The sequence below is a fragment of the Epinephelus moara genome, chromosome 20 (assembly GCF_006386435.1).
Source record: "Epinephelus moara isolate mb chromosome 20, YSFRI_EMoa_1.0, whole genome shotgun sequence".
Taxonomy (NCBI): domain Eukaryota; kingdom Metazoa; phylum Chordata; class Actinopteri; order Perciformes; family Serranidae; genus Epinephelus; species Epinephelus moara.
This window is the reverse complement of record NC_065525.1, coordinates 21,811,693-21,835,432: the sequence shown is the minus strand read 5'-3', so window position 1 is coordinate 21,835,432 and position 23,740 is coordinate 21,811,693. Positions and strand designations below refer to the sequence as shown.

The 23,740-nt window shown below is 41.6% G+C and overlaps 2 protein-coding genes across 3 annotated transcripts in view; one reads left to right on the top strand and one right to left on the bottom strand.

Annotated features, from left to right (window-relative positions):
- The window catches only part of mapk8ip2 (mitogen-activated protein kinase 8 interacting protein 2), a 37,866-nt gene that overhangs the window by 10,704 nt on the left and 3,422 nt on the right, over window positions 1-23,740 (bottom strand). For both annotated transcript variants that reach the window (XM_050073919.1, XM_050073920.1), the window contains exons 2-4: window positions 11,319-11,424; window positions 1,083-1,322; window positions 892-967 (exon numbers count right to left, since the gene is read on the bottom strand). In XM_050073919.1, coding sequence (XP_049929876.1) covers window positions 892-967; window positions 1,083-1,322; window positions 11,319-11,424 — 422 coding nt within the window. The remainder of the gene's footprint in view (window positions 1-891; window positions 968-1,082; window positions 1,323-11,318; window positions 11,425-23,740) is intronic.
- On the top strand, window positions 13,722-17,187 carry LOC126408398 (gastricsin-like). The gene is made up of 9 exons (XM_050073927.1): window positions 13,722-13,781; window positions 13,945-14,086; window positions 14,189-14,306; window positions 14,670-14,788; window positions 15,676-15,875; window positions 16,009-16,125; window positions 16,263-16,410; window positions 16,687-16,785; window positions 16,950-17,187. The coding sequence occupies exons 1-9, from the start codon at window positions 13,726-13,728 to the stop codon at window positions 17,112-17,114; spliced, it is 1,164 nt and encodes a 387-aa protein (XP_049929884.1). The 5' UTR covers window positions 13,722-13,725; the 3' UTR covers window positions 17,115-17,187.

Here is a 23,740-nt window from a genome sequence, read left to right as displayed (position 1 = left end):
AGTTTCAGTTACAGTTTACATCCATGTCTGTCCAGACTCATATGCAGCCATGATGGTTGTCAATGCTTCAAATATGGATGTTGCTGCAAAGAAGCTACATACTCTAAAGTGTGAAACCTTTAGGCACATGCAGCTAGCACGTCCTAGCAGCACAGGACGTCGATACAGTCACCACAGTTTTAAGATGGGCACCCAAGTCGGTATCTGTCTCGCCTTCTGTTCCTGTGTTACTGCATTAAATAATGGCCAGACAAGTGTTTTTATAGAACAGAACGATGTCACAGTGGAGATGAACTTTGACCTTTTGGATATAAAATGTCATCACTTTATCATTTTATCCTAATATACTTTTGCGTGAAATACTGTCATAATAGTGTATGAATTCCTGAGTTATGGCCAAAAACATGTTTTGTGAGGTCTTAGTGACCTTGAACTTTGACCTTCGATTACCAAATTTTAATCACTTCATTCTTGAGTACAAGTGGACATTTGTGCCAGATTTACAGAAATGTACAGAGTGTTCATGAGAATGAGACAGACACAAGGTCACAGTGACCTTGACCTTTAATGACCAAAATCTAATCAGTTCATCATTGAGCCCATGTGACCCTTTGTGCCAAATTAAAAAATATACTCCCTCCAGGTGTTCTTGAGGTATCACATTCATAAGAATGGGACAAATGCGTCTGGCCACGGCATAAAAACTCATGTAGCATCACAATTACAGCAACATCCGATTCACTCTAATAACTTCTTGAAAGATCTGACAATATTTTATCAGGCAAAATAAGAAGCATCTTTTGTGAGGTATCACAAGCAGTAGACCTATGAAAAAAAAGATATTCATAGTCCGTATCCAAATTTGTCACGGATAATTAATCATGTGTTTACCCTGTGAGGTCTTGCGTAAAGAGTCCTGCCAGCTTCCTTTCTTTGGGGACAGACTGCTGTTGTTGTTCAGTGAATCCTGATGAGAACAGAGAGGGGGAGATATTCAACAAAGTTACACAGTACTATTAAAAAGACTAACAACTACAGATAATCTGTGTTTGTGTTTGGGACCAGAGCTTCAGGCCTCTGACCTGTGACACAGCAGTGGTGAGGTTCAGTGTGGTGGGTCTGCTCTTCAGAGTGCCAAGACTAGGAGAGAGGGGCGGGGAGGCGGAGGGGGATGGGGGTGCATCAGGGTCAACCTCTTCATCTTCTTCCTCTTCATCGTCATCATCCTCATCTTCGTCGTCAATCATCTCAAACTCTTGGAAGTCATCCTGGAAGGAGCAGACTGGGTGGTGCATGTCACTCTTCTCCAGGATGAGGGAGTCCTAAGGCCAGAGGGGAGAAAGGGCGAGACTTGTAATGGGGTTCAGAGGATAAAATAAAGAATGCTTTATGTTTTCACACCTTCAGCATATTTCAGATAAACCAATTAAAGCATCTCTTGTTCTGACAGCAGAGGGGAAACTATTATGTAGTGAGCCAAGACAAAGGAAAAAGCTGCTACCTTCTACTCGCTGTACTTCCTTTTTCATTTAAAAGCTTTGCCAAGAACAGGCCTGTCTGGGAGATGAATAGAACAAGGGATAGTGCAGATGGACAGCATGCAACACAATGTTCTTTGATTACACAGAGGGCATTTGTAAAACACAGACACACATACACATACACACACACACACACACACACACATAAAAGCACTGTAGAGGGCAATTCTGCAACAGAGCTCACATAAACAGCCACAGTACATTTTGCTGATATGTTTTTTCCCTGCAGCCTCGGGCGCTCTGTGTGCACACCTATGAATACATTTATGTGTGTGTGCACATAAGACAAAGATGCTAAGTGCAGCCTTCAGCATCAGCAGCCTCACACCCTCCCCGTGAAAAGATAAAGGTGAAAAAGGTTGAACCAATTAAGGCACTAAATACAAAGTCACTTTGCGAAAAACCCTGCAGAGAGCAGAACAATGGAGTAGTCTTGAGGATGGACTGTTTGGAAGAGAAAGGAGGATGAGATAGTGTGTGTGAGACAAAGACCAAAGTAAAACAATGGAGGGGCAATGAAATGTAAGTGGATCAATCAGACCTCTCTCAGGTTTCAGCTGGTTTACCGGAAAGCAGTGCACTAAATGATTTTGAGGTTTAATAGACCACACCTCCACGAGCATGTGTGTGCTGCTGTCTAGTTTTCACGTTTGCCAGATACAAGGTATACTGATGGTGCAAGGTCAATAAAGTATCTTATAGACACACATCTCACACTAGAGCTGCAACTAAGGATTATTTTATTGGTCGATTGATCTGTTGATTATTTTCTCCATTAATGAATCAGTTGTTTGGTCTTTAAAATGTCAGAAAATGGTGAAAAATGTCGAGCAGTGGTTCCTAATGCCCAGAATGACCTCTTCAAATGTCTTGTTATTCAGTTTACTGTCATAGAGGAGTAAAAAAATAAAACAAAATAAACAAAAAATATTCACATAGGAAGCTGTTTGGAGAATTTTGAGCTTTTTCACTTTAAAAAATTACTCAAATTGTTTAATTGATTATCAGATGTAAAAATATAATGTAATTTAAGGACTAGCTGTTTGCTTAAGAATGTTAGAATTACCCCAATAGTCTTGGACAATGGTTTTCAAACTGTGTGCCCAAGACACACCAAAGAGCAAGCCAAAATCACAAGGCACACCTGTATTTATATAGGTGCACAGCAGCCTCTATAATGTGTGTTATCACTCTTATAACAACATAAGACAATAAAAATAAGAAAAAATAAGACAGGTAACATTGGTGATCCATTGTCCCACTCTCAGATTTCTCCTTTTAAATGTTATCATCACTCACACTGGCTGCCAATCAGGGCCTTTGATGTGTCACACACTTATAATTCCCATGCGTGAATAGCAACAAATAGGCTCCCTGTGAAGGTTATTTGCTAGATTTTGCCTCTTTATTGGAAATGAGTGAGCACAACATACTGCTACAGTCAGTTAAAAATTCATCCATCATTTTTTGTATAGGCCCAGTTGAATATTGCCATAATAATGTGTAGTTATCACAAAATCCCACAGCACACCTGGATTTGGCACGATGGTGGCACATCATTTGAGAACCACTGGCCTAAGCCATCTCTCACGTAGGGGTGCAGAATATATACCTTGAAACTGTATACTGTGAAAAGAAAACTGACGTTTATCATGTCATGTCATGTATATTTGGTTATCTACGATATTGAAAAAATATTCAACTGGAAGGAGAATCTCACCTGTGTGCACATCTCCTGTCCTTCTCTACTGCCTGCAAGACTTTTACACATACGTCCTTTTTTAAAAATGGCTTTAAGTTTGAATATAAAAAAAGTTTGTCTAGTTCACTGTATCTGATAAAGAAAATAATTGTGTAATACCTTATCCCATGTACTGTAATATTTTCAGAGACAGTTATCTCATACCTTCCCTTATCATATCTACATTCACCCTTACGGAGAGGATAAAACTGACATCACAGTAACATCATCTCTCTCGGATGAGCCTTAAAACATTAAGTGAAAAGCGTTACTCATGCTAATATTGATAAAAGCTCCTCCACTGTAATTTGTCATGGACAGAGTGCATGGACACGACACGATTTGTGGCTTATTCTTTTTTTTTGATCATCTCCTTCCTCCATTGAATTCGACAATGCAAACACAAGGATTGATTTATCTGGCCAGCAGTTTGAACAGCGCAGCAGTTTCTCTGCCTCTCGGCGCAGTCTCTTTAATGGAGGAATCAAAGCTCACCCTCTTATCCATCCAACCAGGTTCTGCTGACGCCTGGTGCATCCACTTTATGCCACAGCAACAGAAATCAACACTCAATCTATTACCCAGAGAGTGCACATGAATATGCATGCTTATCTGATTAACATATCTATTTTTCTTTCTGTGATTTGGCTGTTAAGATGTGAAGAAATGTCTTAAAAAGGATCGGGTGCATGTTGAGAAACCTTCGATCATTATACGCATTCTCACCTCATAATCTACTGTCAAGATTCACAATGCTGTTTCCTCACACTGACCCATTATAATCCATCACTAGGGATGTGTGACCTATAACTCCGTGACAGTGTAAAAATCCAGAGATCCATCAGAGGGGTTGTGAAAATGCCACATCTGCCTGGGAGAATAATCTGCACTGTCAGGAGGCATTCTTTAGTGAGGCCACCTGACAGACAGGCAGACAGGCTTAAAGAAAAAGAGAGAACTATAAATAAGAGTTGTGTGTCGGCGAGAATCGATCCTCATATTCTCCAGTTCTCAAGGACATCCCATTCAGCCTCGTGACTGTCCCTCCTTTGTCACCCGGCAGACTTATGCAAGCATACTCTCCTGCTGAATGAGGTTAGTCCTCTTACACACACAGAGGAAAGCACTGGAGAGCACAGCTGCAGTCAATGGAAATGAAATTAGTCTAAAGTTAAAACGATATTCCTTGTATCAAACACAGACACGCTCAAATGCATAAAAAACTATGTATTATTTATATTTTCTTTTAGCTCTGCCTTCACAGTTATTTATGCTCAACAGGGCAGTGTCTCTGGATGCTGATTAGCTGGCAAAGAGATATCACTGTAACCAAAAGAAAGGCTTTTTGATCTCTAATTAGCAGACCACAGGCTTCTTCCAGCATGGGTAATTCTCTTCCACTGCATACTGTATCAGAAGACAGCGAAATGGCAGCTCTACTATACAGCACTGTCCTCAGCAGCAGGGAAAGGAGAAGCTCCAGGTTTGACTGCAGGGCCATCTTGCTTCCTGAGCTGACCATATGACAGAGGGGAGAGCCAGACAGTTGAGAGGAACTGAGGACATGATCCTCGAGTGAACACATGGCTTTGCGAATGAAGTGGACACCAGGGACTCATAAATTTCAGAGAGGGGAAGTGGGGGCTGGGAATTAATTGGTCTTTTACTGTAAGATCTATCAGGCGGCGAGGGTCAACAGAAAGCAGTAAGGGTCCAGTGGAGGTGCAAAACAGAATGCAGAGAACATTATACAACTGCTAATTGACCATGAATACACTGCTGCCTTATTACTGCCGATGTGAAGGAGCTATATGTTGGCTGTGACCATGTTGCAGTCTGTTTTTTATATTGGAGTGGGTCTTTTTCAGTTCATGAAATGCTGGCTACTTATAAAGGTCACTGCTGCATGGTTGGCTCCATATACACCTGCGCAGCCATTAGTCTTGGATCACTAAGGCAGTACTGCTAACACTTAAAGGTCCACCATAGGGCCATTTTTGTTTTAGGGGGAGCAGGGGATCTTTAGGCGGAGATAGCAAGTCAACAGTAAATGTCACATAGGAGTGGTAATTGTCATCTGAAAGCAGGAAACTAAACATTATTTGAAATGCAGCTCAGCACTGTGTGTCAAGTCAGGTGGCTAAAGTGTATATGATAGCCATTTCCATGCTCAATCATGTCTCATAAATGGCTGCAGCAATTTCTGGGTTGATGAATTTGTTATACAGATTTTGTGCTAAATTTAAGTATTATTTACCTTGATTAAAAATGGGTCAACAATCCCTCCAAAATACCACATTGAGACACCCAGACCTTGAGGGACACCGTAGCAAATGCATGCTATGATTTGGTACCAAAAAGCTCTTGTTCTCTTTGGAGATTTCTGTAAGAATTGATTTTTTCGGTAATAGGAAAGCGAGCACTTCTGTTGTGGAAATTGCCCTTTTATTGTCAATATACCTCTAACAGCCACACATCCTTTGAATGTGCAGGGTCTCTAGTTTGTGGTTGTGAAGTTTCACAAGGCTGTGATTATCCGTCACTATAGGTAATTTTATACAGTGAGGTCATGTTTCAAAAAATGAAATGGCTACACTACAATGAAATGGCTACTATGGGGACCCTCATCATCAAACATGAATACAATTGGGCTCGTTGAATCCACAGGAGTCTCAGCTTTCCAGTCATACTCAATTTATGCAATTCCAAGCCTGTTTAGGGTTTTTAATATGCCAAAATATGCCTACATTGCTTGGATTAGCATAAAATGGGCATGTCTGTAAAGAAGAGACTGGTGGGTACCCATAGAACCCATTTTCATCCAGATATCTTGAGGTAAGATTTTAAGGGACCCCTTTGAAAATGGCTATGCCAGTTTTCCCCTCGCGAAAATTTTCCCTAACGTTAAAGCTTTATTTAGCTCCCTTCTTGGCAAGCAAGCATGACATGGTTGGTACCAGTGGAGGGTCCATGTCATTGGTCCGACAGCCCATTGGTCCAACATCCCATTAGTCCGACGGTCGGCAGTGCTGAACAGCTCCCGGCAGGACGTATTTCTGCCTTGATGGTGTGCCGCGACCGGCTCTGGGTCAGCTGAGAAAGGCTTGAGGCGAAGCAGGCTCATAGCTTATGTATTTGCCACTTTCTTTTTCATTTTAACCCACACCATGATCTTTTCCTGACCCTAACCAAGTGGTTTTTGTGCCTAAACCTAACCAGACCTTAACCACAGGGCATCATGATGATTTCGGAATGGACTTCGGAACAATGGGTTTAATATGGTCGGACCAATGGGCTGTCGGACCAATGGGCCGTTGGACCAATGGGCAGTTCCCCCAGTGGATGCCTTAGGTTGCCTACTTTCACATGATACCACTACCTTCGCTACCTTCACTTAAAAAATAAGTGCACCGCAGCCTTTTCAAGACAGTAATGTTGGCCGAGATGCCAGTAGTCCCGCATGTCGCTGAGAGATAGAGTAATGAAAAAGGGAGATGATTTATTGCATCTAGGCTTTAGCTCACATCTTGATTATAAATGTAGCTATACCGTCATAATCACTGTCTCCTCCAATTGTTTCATTTTTACAAGGACAGTATAAATTTTGTCTCTGTGTGGGTGCATGTGTGCCCAAGTAAAGCCCCTTTACCAAATGTAGCTCTTAATCTGGATGAATTTTGTGCCGGAGCGTATGACAGATGTCGATTAGCCTCCCATTAATGGAGACCACCCAGTGAGTGATGGCCTCCATCTATCACTGTATCTCTCCATTTCCACATTTTAAACTAGCACCACAGCTGAGACACAGACACCATTGCTCTGTCACATACTGAATTATGCATGTGCTCATGGTGTTCAATCAGGGCTCTGGAGAGACAGAGATGGATGTTAGAGAGACAGGAAGTGAAGAATCAGGGGCGAGACGAGGCAGAAAGCAGCAGGGCGTATGTGTGTGTGGGACTCAGAGGGAAGATTCAGAGACAAAAAAAAGGGAGGGGCTCCCTCTGATGTGGATTCCCTCCTAGTTATATTGATATGCTGGATTCAAAAAATTAAAGGTCATGGCAAAAAAACAAATCCCACGGTTGAAAACACATTGTCAAACCTAATCCCCTCTGACATCATGGATAGTAGGAAAGGACAGCCTGAGCCAGAAACGCTATAGCATTGTGGCATTTGGCCAGCAATTACCATTTCCTCAGAGATATAAAATCAGACATTGATAGCAAACCCATGTGAACGATCTTTAATTGCCTTCCTTCAGCTCCGAATGAAGATATTTTGAGGCATCGTGTGTGTCTCTGTTTGGTTTTGTTCACATGTATGTGTGTGTGCTCCTGTCACAAAGGCTAAGTACTGATCTAAAGGGTTACGCAGATTAAGACCTGAACCCTATAACAAATCGGAATTAATCAGAGCTGGGGATTGGGGCCGGAGGATCATCTCACTGTTAAGATTGGCTGTTCTTTCTAAACATCAAAGACATGCTGCCCAATATGGCTGAATCATACTGACATAAAAAACAGAAGCCTCTCTTCTCATCAGCAGAGTGCGGTGCACGAGGGAGGGACTGCTGATGATGATGAGCTGACACCCACCCACCCTTTCTGATGCAGGCAAAATCAAATACCATGTGAGAAACCCTGTGCACGACATTCTCTGTCTCGCCTTTCATCCTCTGTTATTTAAATGGACACGCACACACCCAGAGGGCAACTGGGTGTGTGTCCTATCCATCCCATGTCAGCAAGATTACTTCCTCTGGGCAATGATGTAACGTAACAAGGGCCGACACTGTCTGTGCCCTGCGCTTTCTTGTTTGTGAAGTGAGCAGTCAGGGCCGCTGCTATGTGTCTGATGTGTGTGAGATGAGGAAGATTGTATGTATGGTTTACTACTGTATGACCTCCCTGGCACAGGGAAAAAAAAAAGTCTCTCTTTCTCTGGAGTCTCCTCACACGCTACGCAAACACAGCTTTGTTACAGAAGGGCTTTGCTTGCTATCCATAATGTGTTTTGTCGGTGGATTAAAGTGGAGGAAGCAAAATATCTCGCACAGATTTATGCCGAGAGCTTAACCCTCAGAACCAACCATCCCTGAGCTAAATCCCCGTTCCCAGCCACCTCGGCAGGAAGGGAGAGGAGAGAGGGAGAAAGTGAGGGAAGCACAGCTTTAAGGGGGGGATAGGGAGTGTAGAGGTGGTGGAGAACAAGGGAGGAGGGAATCTGAGCTCTGTCTCCGAGCAACACTCTGCATAGCAGGGAGGGAAGGGAAGACACATGGGAGGGAGGGAGGGAGGGAGGGAGGGAGGGAGGGAAGGAGGTTGTCTCTGCATAGCAGCAAACTGCACTGGGTCACCCACCCTCTGCTGCAGCCGTGGCTCCACGCCACCAGCATAAAACATTTACATCCCACAGGATGGAGAGAGCGAGAAAGACAGAAAGGGAGAAAGAGAGGATATGAGATAATACTTCTTGGAAATTGTGTAATTAAGGTCTAAGCTGGTCGGACATGTGGGATGATACAGCTAATGACTCAATTATTTGCATATACTTCACAACACAGTCACTCGAATCAGACGCTTAGTGGAAGTGCTACTTAGAATTTCTATTGTATGCCGAGGAATTCATTCAACGTATATGGTTTGCTCAGGTCCGGTATGTTATCAGAGTACACGCAGAAGGATTCACTGCGTTCACCAAAGCTATTCATGTTTCTCATTTTGTCCCTGGTATTATGATATGGGTATCTGAGGCTTATGATCATTACTGTGATGACTGCAATGCTGGTAAGCTAGGTAGCTTAGATCAAAATCCAGAGCTACAGAGATGCTTACATAAGACAGCTATATGCAAATAAGCAGGTCTCTACACTAAAAAGCTCGGCAAACCAAGATCTATCTATCTATCTATCTATCTATCTATCACCTTAAATACACGTTTAAGTTCATTCTTACATGCCTCTCTCCTGTCACTGTGCTTGCCATTTTTCTACCTGTGCTACCTGCCAACAAGTTCTCACACATTCTCGTCAGATACCGAAGCTTGGTCAGTGGCTCTACACATCAAAATATGATGCGAAAGGTACCCCTCCCATATCTGTTTTGGATGTTCAGGGAAGCCTTGTCAATTTACACTCTTTACATGCATGGTCTCTTTTCAAAATAAATTTCTGTTTTCACAGGAAATGTACAGTTTCTCCTCTTTAAATGCATACAGTGTTTGTCACAATAAGACGTAGGTTAAAAAAATTTTTTTAGGTTTACTTCCTTAGGTTTAGGCAACAAAAGCATGTGGTTAGGTTCAGAAAAAAAACATGGTTTGGCTTGAACTAAGTATTCTGTACGTACCAGCACACTACGTCATTGTTAAAATCACTTGATTGAATTTTGGTGTCACATGAGACACTAACAGAAGGCTCCCAGGTGAAACCAAATGTTTGTCTGAATTAGTTTGACCCATTTTGGGTGGTACGGTGGAACAGTGGTTAGCATTGTCCCTTCACAGCAAGAGGGCTCCTGCTTTGAACCCGGGGTGGGGAGCCCTTCTGTGTGGAGTTTGCGTATTCTCCCAGTGTCAGCGTGGGTTTTCTCCAGGTTCTCCGGCTTCATCCCTCAGTCCAAAGACATGCACATCAGGTTAATTGGTGACTATAAATTGGCCGTAGGTGTGAATGTGAGTATGAATGGTGTCTGTCTCTATAGCCCCGTTTCCACCGAGCAGTGCGGTATAGTTCAGCTCAGTTCAGTACGCTTTTTTCCCATTTCCACGATGAAAAGTTGTGGATGGTACCAATGGAACCGTTCCGAACCGTCCCCATTTTTGGTCACCCCTCTGTTGGGGTACCTAGCACACAGATCTGGTACTAAAAGGTGGAGCTGTGAACACTGCAGTCCGTTTGTCAGTAGCAGACAGTCACTCTGCTCAGGGCGTCCGTTTGTCAGTAGCAGACAGTCACTCTGCTCAGGGCTGAGTTGTGGCTGGTTTTGAGGCTCATATAACCACTGTTCATACGGTGGAGAGTTTTATAAGTAAACTGTAACTATAAAATCAAAGGATGTTCAGTTGCCTCTCACAGCAGCTGGAGTCTGAGAAAAAAATAACTTAATTCACTGGAGCGACTGCTGGCAACTTTTAAGGTGGAATGGTCACTTGAAGTTACTCAATGCATGAGATCACGACGTGAATCAATCAACACACCATAAATATTCCATATGACAACTTTGACCATTACTTAAGTTTTTATATGACATACACTCTTAGTAATGAGTGGATCTACAAGCATTAATGTGTATTAATTTTGGCCGGGTTATGTGAACTGCATATATTCTAATCCTCACTTGGAGAGAAGAAAAGGGTCGCATAGTGCTGGACGGAGCAGTGAGTGGCAACAATTCTGCCCACATTTAAGAGTATGGTTTGCAGTGGAAACGCCAGGGTCTAAGTACCATGTCTGAAGGGTACTTTTGGTTCCAAAGGTACCATACTGAAAGTGTTTGGTGGAAACAGGACTTATGTGTCAGCCCTGTGATAGTCTGGCAACCTCTTGCCCAGTGTCAGCTGGGGTAGACTCCAGCCCCACTGCAACCCCTAACAGGATAAGCGGTTAAAGAAAAGGAATAAATGAATTAATGAATCACAAAATGCTGCCGCCTGGTTCATCTTATCCTGCCACTAAAGAGTGCCGCCGTGCCTCAGTGTCTGACACCTAGGGCCACTGACCAAGTGTCGGTATTTGAGTAGTTGGGGGTGAGACAGGGTCGTACCTGCAGGTTGTCAAAGCAACTGCAGAGGAGCTGTTTGACTATAAACTCATTGGAACATTTGTCAGAAAACAGAAAAATATACATAATTCCAACTAGATTACAAGTGCTATAATATTCACAGTTAATAGAAAGTGAAACAAACTACTGTAAACATGTTTTACATATATGACACGTTGCTATCTGGGCTGGAAATTTGCATTTTTACATATCTGAGACACAAAGCATTGGTCAAATTTCAATAAAAGCATTAACAATGAAGGAGAGCCCCACCTTCTCATATGGATCAGAGTCGTAGTTGAGTCCAATCCCGCAGTCATCTGTGATTTCAGAGAGATCCTCATCATCAAACTCCTCCAGGCTGATGTCATGGGCTGGCCTGGAAACACATGAGAGACAGCATATTCACTACATGTTGTGAGAACACCAGTGCTGTACCTGCAATATGCCTGTTTGATCGGCGGGCTCTCCAGAAGGGAATTTCTCATTGATTTATGCCCACACACTGAGCCCTGTTGGAGGGGAAACCTGCTCTAACTCATGGCCTGTCACCATCTATCTGGGTCTCATGCACATATACTGCACACAGGCAGCCACACGCCCACGTCCTCTCGCTCTCTTCCTTGAAAATCCACACTAACAAGGTGTGACACATTTCAGTGGTGCAGGATGACAACAGCAACACCTACAGTACTGCGAATAAATGCCAATATTTGAAATTGAGTTGGCTGAATTTTTTTCATTTTATCGTATGAGCTGTGGATGTTATAAACAGAGTCGGAAGTGAATTGTTGGCAGTTGCGTCTTACACCACAGTTTCTGAACTTCTATTTACAGCAGCACCACACTACAGCAGGGAAGAGTATATGTCTCTGTAATGAGCTGTGGCATTGGAAGTTTTCTTGATTAGGCTCTGTCTCATCTTTGCCCCATTAGTTTCAGCAGGCTCTCAACTCTACAGCAGTTAGCTTGCTATGTGTTGAAGAAAATGCTGCATTGCAGTTTTCCTACCAAGAAAAGGACACTTCAGATATTACGTACGGATGCGAGCTTACATCACGTCATAGGGTCCCGTCCACACAATGTCATTGGTCCCATGGAGGAAATAAGGACGTGCTGATCCATCTAAAAGTATAACATAGGGGGTCATGACAAAGTCAGTGTAATCAGAGTACCCCCATGCCACTGGTCTGATTTAATGTACAACAAGATGCTACTGACAGAAAACAGTCGGGAAAATACAAAGCTAATCATGGCAGTTGTTGAGAAGAATTACTTGTGTGAAATGATTGTGGCCTGTTGTAGGCCTCTATTCTATTAATATAGCTCAGTCGAAGCACAAAAAAAAATCAATTTATGGGCATAAACAAACTTTAATTTTAACTCAGCCCAGTTGCCTGTTCTAAAGTGACATAGTTCTGGTTACATGAATATGAGCTGACTTTGCCATCAGGGAGTGGAGGGGATGGCGTGAGAGCAAGACAAGATGGCTGCCAAGCTGCCAACCACTGTTTGAGATCAACAAACAACAAAATCACATTTTTTAATAAGATATCAGCAGCACTTCCAGCTGTGATTGTGCCACCAAAACCGGGTATTTCAAGCCAGAACAAGATCTTTTCCTAACCACAACCAAGTGGGGTTTTTTGCCTAAAAATAGCCACACCGAAACCACAGCATTGTTAAAGAAAACATAGCATATCTGCAACATAACAATGTACAGATGTTTCATATCTGTGGTTTGCAGAAATATATAATGCCAACATTTATTGTTTTTTTTTAAAGCTATTAAAGTTACATAAATGTCTGATTTTTTAAAAAACAAGGACTCAAAACATAAAATCTTGATTTTATCAAAGGACAAAAGCTATCAAATGTAAACAATATTAAAAGGTATGATAAGCTGAACGGCACAAACGGTTCTGATAAAACTGTGTGTTTAAAGTGCTGCTGATACCAAAGTCTTGATATCATTTTTTTTATTTGTGGAAAGGTGTAGTTCCGCACAAGCTATTAAGCTTGACCTTGCTGCTGATATGTAAATCTAATTGGATAAAACTGTACCAAAGCTGCAGCTTGAGGATTTCCAACAGTACGCAGACGATTTCAGGGGAAACAACAGAAAACTGTTATTCCAAATTGCTCAAAATTAATTCATAATGCAAACTCAAAGTCAAAGTTCAGTACTCAGAATCCATTTCTAAAAGACGGGGAAAAAATACATCACATTTATCACTGTTAGATTAAAACTTATTCCTACATATGTTATTTATTTTCCTGTAGAACACGCAATATTTATCTGTGCTACATTTAGGATCATGGAACATTAAATAAGAGTTAAGTATTTTACTTAAAGTGCCATATTAAAATGCCCAAATGGATAACATCTTACATCTTATCATGTCATTGTTTTATAATGTGTTGATTTTAGAAGTTTTTGGCTGTATTGGTGGAGTGTGGCTATCACAGAAGGTGGTGTGTATTTAATCAGTGTTAGATGTGCAAATTAAGTATGTACTATAAATCCTCTAAGGCTCTGAGGGTCACCCTGACTGAACTGATATGACTTAAGTTTTGATAACACTCTGGCTGATAAGGGCCAAGACATGTGTATATAAAGTGTGCTCAGATCCAAGCAGAGTTGTATCCATCCAGAAGTGCTGTGCGTACCGGAGGGATCATGAAGTATCTTGTGGCTGTTTTGGTCTGTGCAGTGCTCGCAGAGGGAATCGTCAAGTAAAGAAACTATCTCTTTATATTTCTCATTGCTGCGCCGGTTTTGTGTTTTGTGATCTTTTTTTTATCAGAAAGCAAAATTTTGAAGGTCCTTTGCTAAAGTGACTGAAACTGAAAGCCAGAAAAAATCATAACTGAAATAAATGTGCTTTTGTTTCCTCAGGATCCCTCTGCATAAGAACAAGTCTATGCGTGAGGCGCTGAGAGAGAAAGGCATCGAGCTGCCTTACCAGGATCCGGCACGCAAGTACCAGCCTGATGAGTTCTATGGCTCTGCCAACATGTACATCAATAACTATGCTGATGTAAGGAATCCTAGGTTAAAGGCACTCTTCCATACTGTACACAACGTTTTGACGAAAGCATTAACTGACTGATGGGTTTGTACTTTCAATGTTTTTTCCCAGACCACCTACTATGGCGCCATCAGTATTGGAACACCCCCCCAGTCCTTCCAGGTGCTGTTTGACACCGGCTCTGCCAACCTGTGGGTGGACTCCATCTACTGTAACACTGAGGCCTGCAGTGAGTACAAACCGACAGGCTTTATACGACAAAATCTCTCATCTGCCACACTCTCCAGAACATATTTGCATGTGGAGAACTTCTCCAGAGGACTTAAGGCTGATATAGGCCAAGCATGCTGAGCCTGTCATCTTGTTTCCAAGAGATTACATATTGTACATACATGGGATTTAGAGTTTTAGTGTAATTACAGGCATGCTACTAAACATTTCTGGGTCTTTGGGAAGCATCTGTATAAGCTAAAATTCAGCTCATGATTTCTCTAATCAAGTGAATTATCAGTATGTCAAAAGGCTCTGCAAGGCGTAAGGACGTGTTTGTGGTAGTGGCTCTACAGATAATCCTGACCTATGCCATCCACAGACACACACACGAAGTTCAACCCCAGCCAGTCCTCTACCTACTCTCGCAAGGGACAGTCCTTCTACCTGCCCTACGGAGCTGGAAGCCTCTATGGAGTCTTTGGATATGACACTGTCAATGTGAGTCAAACCCACCAAACAAACACTGTACATCAGTTAAATAAAACACTAGACCGGACCAAGCAGCAACCTCTGGGGCTGAAACATGAAGCCAGTGAAAAACTGCAGTTCCTCAAATGGCCACTTGAGGCTTGCTCCAAAAGCAAGTCAATCCCAATAGACAACATCACTGCAGAAATAAACATGTTTAGGGACAAATTTTGATATAACTCACCCGTTTACATTTTATTATGGCTTAAAGTTGCACATAATTAAAGGCGTGGTCGCTTTGAGTAACAGTCTGTCTGCTAGGCATCATAACAGTCCATTAGTCAGCTCCACACCCTCGTCCACATATGGTCACTCCAAAAAACTAAGGCAGTGACAGCCAAAATAGCAGACTCAAGGGTTTCAAGCAGGAGTCCACAAACCAGTGGGTGACGCCACAGTGGCTACATCAGTTGTTTCTATACAGTTTTTTGACTGAGCTGAATCTTAGGTACCGAGACTGAGAGATCTACCTGAAAACAGACATTTTCAATATCACCTCTATTAGTGATGACTCACAGTTAAAATATACCTGACATAGGTGTGACCAGAGTTGCATTATGTTGCAAAGTGTTAATACAAAAATATTAGGGCAGGAGTTTCCTGTTTATGTGTGTTAAAACTTAAGAAAATATATGTCTATTTATACAGAGACAATTCTCTGTATAAGATCATTTCAGTATTACAGAAAAATGTAGAACTAGAAGAATACTTTTGCTAATTTGTTTAATTAACAGAGGTCAATCCCATTTGTATTTATTGATGCTGCTGTCTACAGTCATGTAGGCTGAACACATATTAATACAGTCAATAACTTTGCTTCTTACTCATAACTATATTGGTTGGTTTTGGACCTTTAGGTCGGCGGCATTGAGATTCCTAACCAAGAGATTGGTCTGAGCACAGACGAGCCTGGTCAGACCTTCGTGGTGGCCAAGTTTGATGGCATCCTCGGCCTGTCCTATCCAACCATCTCAGCCGGAGGAGAGACTCCCGTCATGGACAACATGATTAATCAAAACCTGCTGAGTTCCAACATTTTCGCTTTCTACCTGTCCAGGTATAACTGACACAAGACTTCTATTAGGTGCTGTAAAACATACAGAATCATAAGGGACATACTGCTACTTAGATATTACTGTATATTCACATGGAGAGCTTACAGCTAAATTTTGGTGTTTGGTCTGGTTTAGGGGAGGACAGGAGGGCAGCATGCTCTCTTTTGGAGAAGTGGACAACAGCTTGTACCAGGGCCAGATCTACTGGACGCCTGTCACCTCTGAGACCTACTGGCAGATCGGCATTGAGGGGTCTGTGCTTTTCAACATTTCATCAACATGAAAAGTCAAATAATCTGATCGTTACAAGGCATTTCAGAGATTAGTAATTATTTATTAGTGATTATTTTGTGTTGTAAACAACTTTTGGCATGTGTGGTGCCTTGCAGATTCGAGATCAACGGTCGACAGAATGGCTGGTGCTCTCAGGGCTGCCAGGCCATTGTGGACACTGGAACCTCCACGCTGACAGCCCCAGGCCAGCTTCTGGGTTACATCATGCAGGCCATTGGAGCCCAACAGAGCCAGTATGGCATGGTAAGACAAATGGAAACACAGACAGACACGCTCTCAAAATGAAGCAGTAGGAAAGTAAGCTATGATTATTACTCCTCATAAAGCTGCAGCTCTGGTCAGCAGGCTGCACTATTTTAAAGTTATTATGAGCAGTGGACGCCAAGGTCAAAAATCAAACCTGTGCATCAAAAGAGAAGCAAGAGTGTAATGAAACAATGTACAAATTGGGCCAGCTTGTGTTGGTCTGAGTTTCTGTCCCTCTCAAACTGTCCCTCTCTTTGTTGTCTTGATCTCCAGTACACGGTGGACTGCAGCCAGGCCAACAACCTGCCGACTCTCAGCTTTTATATCAGCGGCATTAATTTCCCTCTGTCTCCCTCTGCTTACATCATTCAGGTAAGTTACTACATGCGTGCATAGCATAAGCATGTATGTGTATGTGTGTGTGTGTGTGTGTGTGTGTGTGTGTGTGTGTGTTCGTGCCTTTATGTGGGAGCTATATTTTTTTATTTGTGGGTGCAATGTTATAAACATTTCCAATCTCCCGTCTCCACCTCCAGCACTACCAGAATGGATACCAGTTCTGCTCAGTGGGCATCACACCCACCTACCTGCCCTCTCGCAATGGCCAGCCCCTGTGGATCTTTGGAGACGTGTTCCTCAGGGAGTACTACTCTGTCTACGATCGCACCAACAACCGTGTTGGCTTTGCCACAGCTGTCTAAGCGTCGTCAGTGTAACCTAACCATGACCATAAACCTGATCAGACAGTGACAACTAAGTCTGTTTCAAATATTGCCAAAGCTTCAGTTCATCTCAAACATCTGTTTTGAAAGATACTGTAATATAATATTGTTCTACATGTCTTGTATTGTACATCCCTAAATTGGTATGTACAGATTTACATGGATTTGTATGTTCAAAACAAAAAAAATGTAAATTTGTCTGTGAAATTGTTTCATTATCAAGCAGAATAAAGGTTAAAATGGTCGCTGCAAGTGTTTTAATATTTCATCCTTCTAAATGAGCACTCATTATCGTAACAGCACAGGTCCTGAGATGAGGGACTTCAAAGGGGTTTTCCCCCCTTTCATAATTAACCTTGAGCTTGAGTGTGTCCTTGTGTGCGGGTGTCTAATTAATTCCTTCAACGAGGGCCATTTTAAATGTCCTACAATCCTGGGACACATAAGAAATATAAATAATCTCTCTAGATGTTCAAATACTAGAGAATCAAACAAAAGCATGTATTCACCTTTAGTGCTTTTGAGTGCTTGTTTTTGCTCCACAGCAAATGTGATTATTCATGAGACAGACAAGACAGCTGATTTTGATGTAATAAAATGTATTATATAGAGTACAATACTGGACTTAAAGCTACAGTTGGTAATTTTTATAAAAAAAATTTGCTTGTTTCATATTTGTTGAAACTGTCACTTCACACAGCATTAGATGAGACAGATAATCTGTAAAAAAAAAAATCATACACTTCTGCTAACTTCATTGCTTTGTAGCGCTTTTAATGGCCTTACTGCATGTGAATGAAAACAACCAATCAGAGCTGAGGAGTCTCTAAAGCAGCTGTCAATCACTGCTCATGAACTGCGGACAAACTGTCAAGCTAGGCAGCCCTGTTCAAGAACAAATCAGGATTCTGTTACTGCATTGCCTCTTTTTCGTCTCTATTGTTTGAATAAATATATTTTAGTGTACTGTTTACCTGTAAAACGAGAAAGTTGGTCCAGCTTTCGGGCAGTGCTAGGTCCTGAGTACTCAGTACCAGCTGCCATGTTGGAAACGGTTAACTGCTTTCAGCGGTCCAGGTCACAAATGTTCTCATTTTACAGCTAAATAGTACACTAAAATATTTTTCTGCAAACATCTGAGGTGAGAAATAGATGATGGAGAGACAGAGTCTTGATTCATATTTGATCAGTGGTGACAGTTTGACTGAACACCAGAAGTGACTGACATGACTGACAGCTGCTTTAGAGACTCCTCGGCCCTGACTGGTTGTTTTCAGTGCACCACCGTAGACTCTGGTGAATGCCATTAGAATCAGCAGGAAAAGGAGGTGGGACATGGATTTTTTTCCACAGACTGTCTGTCACATGTATTTCTTTCAGAATATAGTGACAGTTTCAGCAAATAAGGCATTAATTTACCAACTGTAGCTTTAAGTTGCCTACACAAAATGGTGTAGTTTTAAAGACCATTCCACATAGATGCTCACTCAAACAGAGGAGCCGCCAAAATTCCTTTCTGTCAAAATAAGTAAAATGGTATCTTCTCGAAACCTGGAGAAATAAGGTCACTAATGGGCTCCTTGCCCCTCCAAGTCTTCAGGGAAGCTATGTTTGTAAGTGTAGGTGTGTGTGCAGGTGTTTGTGATTCGCAATGGAAAAACACCACATTGGTGCAGCTGTATCCAAGGCAGCTGTCACCACCGCACAAGTGGAACGAAGTCCCATGTTCTGTTTCTGGATGAAGGGTTGAAAAGTGATGAGAAAAATGAAGAATAACTGAGAAGGACCAGGAGAGAGGAAGAGGAGAATCCTGTAGCGAGGCAAGTAGAATTCAAAAAGTATATGTGCTCTGGAGATATTAAAAAAAAAAAAAAAATCATTGCTTGCTTCATGGCACAAAGCAATTCTTCATGGTGACAAGCAGCAACAGATTTCCTGTGAAATCTGACCAACTGTCACTTGAGGTAAAATGCAGAATGTTGTTTGTGAAGGTCTGCTTTTTAAACTTTAAGATGAATGTGGTTCTGATTTATTTACACATACAGTCACACTTATAGGGTCACTTCACTCAAATTAAAATAAAACATTCCCTCTTGCTATGCAGACAGTTTGGATTTTACCTGCCCTGGTTTCATCTTTCATCGTTTATCATGCTCAGAGCATTGGAGCTTTGCAATTAAAATATTCAACAGCAACCTCTTTAGAGAAACAGTGCCTGTTACTCTGTATAATCCACAGACACACTGTCAACTGTTTTCACAACTGTAGAAGTAACAGGGACAAAGTATCTGAGGGAAAAAAAAAGATGCTGCTATCGATGTTTTTTAAAATCAATTTTAAACGTTGTGAGCTCAGCAAACAAAATTCCACTCTCCGCTACTGTGCAGACCGAATCAGCGTGACGTCGCACTAACAACAACAGTCACTTCTGGGGAGAGAGCTGGCAACTGATTACAATTGCGAAGATACTAAAATCGGCAAACATGTTAATTTCTTTTGTCATTTTCAGCCGTAATTGTAACATTTAAAGATATATAGTTTAACACTGTGGTCCGAAGCATCTAACATCAGCACTGTGCTTATTTTATGCACTGTGTTGCTTCACTAGGCTAAGCAAAACCTGGATAAATGAAACTCAATCTATCTGCATGGTTTTACACTACCAAAGGTGACTGAGAACATTTGGATGAACTGGCCCTTTATCATTGTATGACATCTGTTTTTCTGTTCCTTTCCTGCTTCCCCTTCTCTGGTTTCCTCCACTGCTCCCTACTCTGCTGTGTTTCCAGACTCCATTTTGTTTGTGTGCTCATCTGCTTAGTGTTGGAGTTCTCCTGTAGCTCTGCAATGCACGTCACAACAGAGTGTGGCCCCATTTCCCCTAAACTGCAAAACCTAAGAATGTGTGTCAGTGAAAAGCTGCAGAGCAAAGGCCTCTGTCCGCTCCTTGTACAGTGAACACACAGACTGACCCCAGCTGCAAACACACCAGCATACAGGTACTCCTTATGCATGCACATCTTATATGTGACACGTCCTTTTGTAAAATACCTTGTATTATTTTGATTTCTATGTCACTTGTGAGATGCAGCCACCACTGCAGTGTTGACATCACATGTCCATGTTCCTGCTTTGGTGTTTAGACAGCGCCCAAGTGAGCGTGCAGCACTTCCTGTCACACCATGTTGTGTATCGCTCGCTGCTTATCCGACAGCGCACTGTGACGTTCCTTGCGCTCAGTCGATCTCTGCTTGCGATCATTCTTAATAATCAGGATTTGAAGCTGAGGCCTTAAAGCCGAAGAGGAATCATAACCACTTTCCATAGTCGTGCAGAAAAAAAGGCCTGCATCACATCAGTCTCTATTTGGAACTGTGATATGCTGAGCAAAATGAGAATCCTACCACAAGAACACAAGTCAGCACAAAATTACCATTCACTGATGCCGGTCATCTTGCTGCAATGGCACACCCTGATTCACTGCCACTGTTAAGGTTCTGCTACAATCTCTGCGTTTCTTCAGCTCTGGCTCCTCATTTCATTTTCTCCCTGCCCTTCTCAGGCTTGAACAATCCCTCCAGCCCACATTTCTAACAGTTATTCTCTGTCATCTCTGATACTGTCACGTCCAAACCAGAAATTGTCAAACCAGCACACTGTCATCTTTGCCTGTCTAATCCTGTATATACACCGACTGCATGTTCATGCATGCAGGTGTCCTTTTTTGTCAGAAAATATAAGCTCAACTGTCTTTCTGAGTTAAGCTACTTTTCACTTTTAACAATTTAATATGTTTTGTTATATATTTTATTTTATTTAGAGCATCTAAACACATTAAAATTTCTATCATCAATAAATCAAGAAATTAACCTCATATTGATGGATTAAGTCCGGAAATGTGAGAATTTGCTTGTTTTTTCTTGTCATACATTACAGTCAGTGATGTACCTAAGTGCTTTTACTCAAGTACATAAATACAATTTAGGGGTACTTCTACTTTACTTGAGGATTTCCATTTCATCATACTTGATACTTCTACTGCACTGCATGAAATCATTGTACTTTTCACTCTGCTATGTTGTTGGACAGCCTTAACTTTGCAAATTAGATTATTAATACAAATTATAAATCAAGTGATAAGATATGATGTGATATTATGGTAAACTACCAGTAGTGTATAAAGTAAATAAAATGAGCTCCACCTTTACCAGCTGCAACATTAAAGTAATGAGCACTTTAATGCATTGATAATTATAATCCAATAACATAATATAAGAGTCAGAAATGAGCCTTTAAACACAATGAATGCTTTGGATTTTGCCACTTAAGTGTATTTTGATGCTAATACTTGTACTTTTGCTTAAGTAGGAATTGAATGCAGGACTTTTACTTGTAACAAAGTATTTTTACACTGTGGTTTTTGCTACTTTTACTCAAGTCAAAGATTTAATACTTCTTTCAACACTGATTATAGTATGCTGACTTTGCTAGAACATAACATGACATTTGAAGATGTCACTTTGAACTTTGGAAACTAGCGATGGACATTTTTCACCATTTACTTATGTTTTACAGACCAACCAAGAAAAAAAAGTAAAAGAATCATTAGTTATCATTAGCACAGCTAATCCGGACTCTGCATAGCCACTCTTAAAGGTATACTACGCAGGATAATTGGTTAGTGTTTGCAAACACACTCGCCAGCAAAAGTGAGAATAAAAGCCAACCCCAGATTCACTCTCATTTGGCATTTCACCTCACTATATTTGCATTTTTTTCTGCGCTGTGTCTCTTGGATGCCTGCTGATATAGTCTGGCAGCTGGTCATTACCTTTTTACAAAGCCCTGACCTCACCTGAGTGCTATGGTGGTACACGCCCATAAACGTCCTGCAGAAAAATACACTGCTACACGCTTCTAGTGGATCGTAACTGAGGATTGAGAGGGATTACTTCTCTATGAGTCTTGTTTTTTGGAAAACCCCTGCATGGTATATCTTTAAAACAACCCCAGTGAGTCCAATCACAACAATGTAATGCCTCAAAATTTGTGTTAATAGCAGAATAGCAGACATCCATGGTCAAAAATGAGAGATAAGACAAAAATAAGAATGTGAGAAGCAATGAAAAACCATCTGATAGCAGCATTAAAATAGACACAGATACAAAGGGGAGACAGGCCGTGGTGTGTCTACTGTAATTAAGCTGCCTTTAAACCGTGAGCACCTGCTTCATGGTGACATCATCATCTTTAAAAGCCAAGGACATTTGATGTGGTTGCCACTGACTCATTAGCAAGATCAATTTCCCAGGGTTTTCACCCACCATCAGTCCTCAGTAATGTAGAGGCACAACCACACCGGCACACACACACACACACACACACACACACACACACACACACATATGAGTCATCCATTTAACCTAATGAGGCACTCTCTCTGTTGTCTGATCCAAACCTGCAGATTACTCCATCTTTAAACCAAAGGCGGCGATGATGCATCAGTCTGCTCAGAACAGATGATTTCATGTAGATTTGGCTGTATTTGGATTCATGAAGTCATCAGATGCAGAGCAAATAGATGGGAAACATTTACTGGCGTCACGTTGATGGAAAACAAACCTCGTGGACAGGATAAACATGACTCATATAATTATTGTTAAATAAAGAAAACAAAGCTATGGCAGCAGCCGCTGCAAAGATTAATTTCCAAAAACATGGCAAGTGTTGGTCATACGCAGAGCGTGAGAGAGACGAAATACAAAAATACAAAGAGCGTGATGGAAAGACAGCGGGGGGGGGGGGGGGCAGAGATGGAACGCTTAAGCTAAAATGAATCTGTATTTGATTTAAGCCTCTTACCCCATGGTAACCATACCCACCCACTCACTCACTCACTTCCCCCCTCTGCCTTCTCAAACAGCCTTCAAAGAGTCAGAAGGCAAAAGTGGAACATCGACTGCTGAACATGTGAGATTCGCAGGAAGAGGAGTAGAGCAGGGAAAATCAGAAGGATGCAACTGGAAATTTGTAGTAGTTTTAAAATATTGATGCACTATGATGGAATACAACTGGGGTTTGGCAGAATTATTGCAAATCTGAATCTGGTACCAAACTGTCTCATTAAATCCAAAACCCTTCACATCTACTGTTGAATATAGGGCGGTGACTAAAGGTTATTCCCATTATTGATGAATCTGCCAATTATTTTTCTTGATTCATCAGTCACTCAGACAGAAGTGAAAAGCTGTGTCCCAGAGCCCAAGGCAATGTCTTCAAATGTCTTGTTTTGTTCGATCAACAACAGTGAAGTGGAGGGTTTGCACAGGTATATGGAATAAACTCACCTATCACCCAAAAATCCATTGATATATGTAGGTATGTGACCTACCCATCTACCTTGTAGCACACCCGCCTCACCAACTACCACTACACCACTGCTGATCAACACTTCAAAAGCTAAATACACTCAATTCATTGTCATAGAAGACCATGAGAAAGCAGAAAATACACATTTGAAAGGCTGCAAACTGAGATTTTTGCCAACGTCCTTTAAAAATCTAAAAGATGAATCCATTATCTAAATAATTGCAAATATATTTTGT

What these genes read in the sequence shown, in the direction of transcription:
- LOC126408398 (XM_050073927.1), top strand. Translation starts at nt 13,726, where the DNA reads ATGAAGTATCTTGTGGCTGTTTTGGTCTGTGCAGTGCTCGCAGAGGGA. An exon ending in TTCGCTTTCTACCTGTCCAG is followed by an intron (nt 15,876 to 16,008) that starts GTATAACTGACA and finishes GGTCTGGTTTAG; the next exon opens with GGGAGGACAGGAGGGCAGCA. An exon ending in AACAGAGCCAGTATGGCATG is followed by an intron (nt 16,411 to 16,686) that starts GTAAGACAAATG and finishes CTTGATCTCCAG; the next exon opens with TACACGGTGGACTGCAGCCA.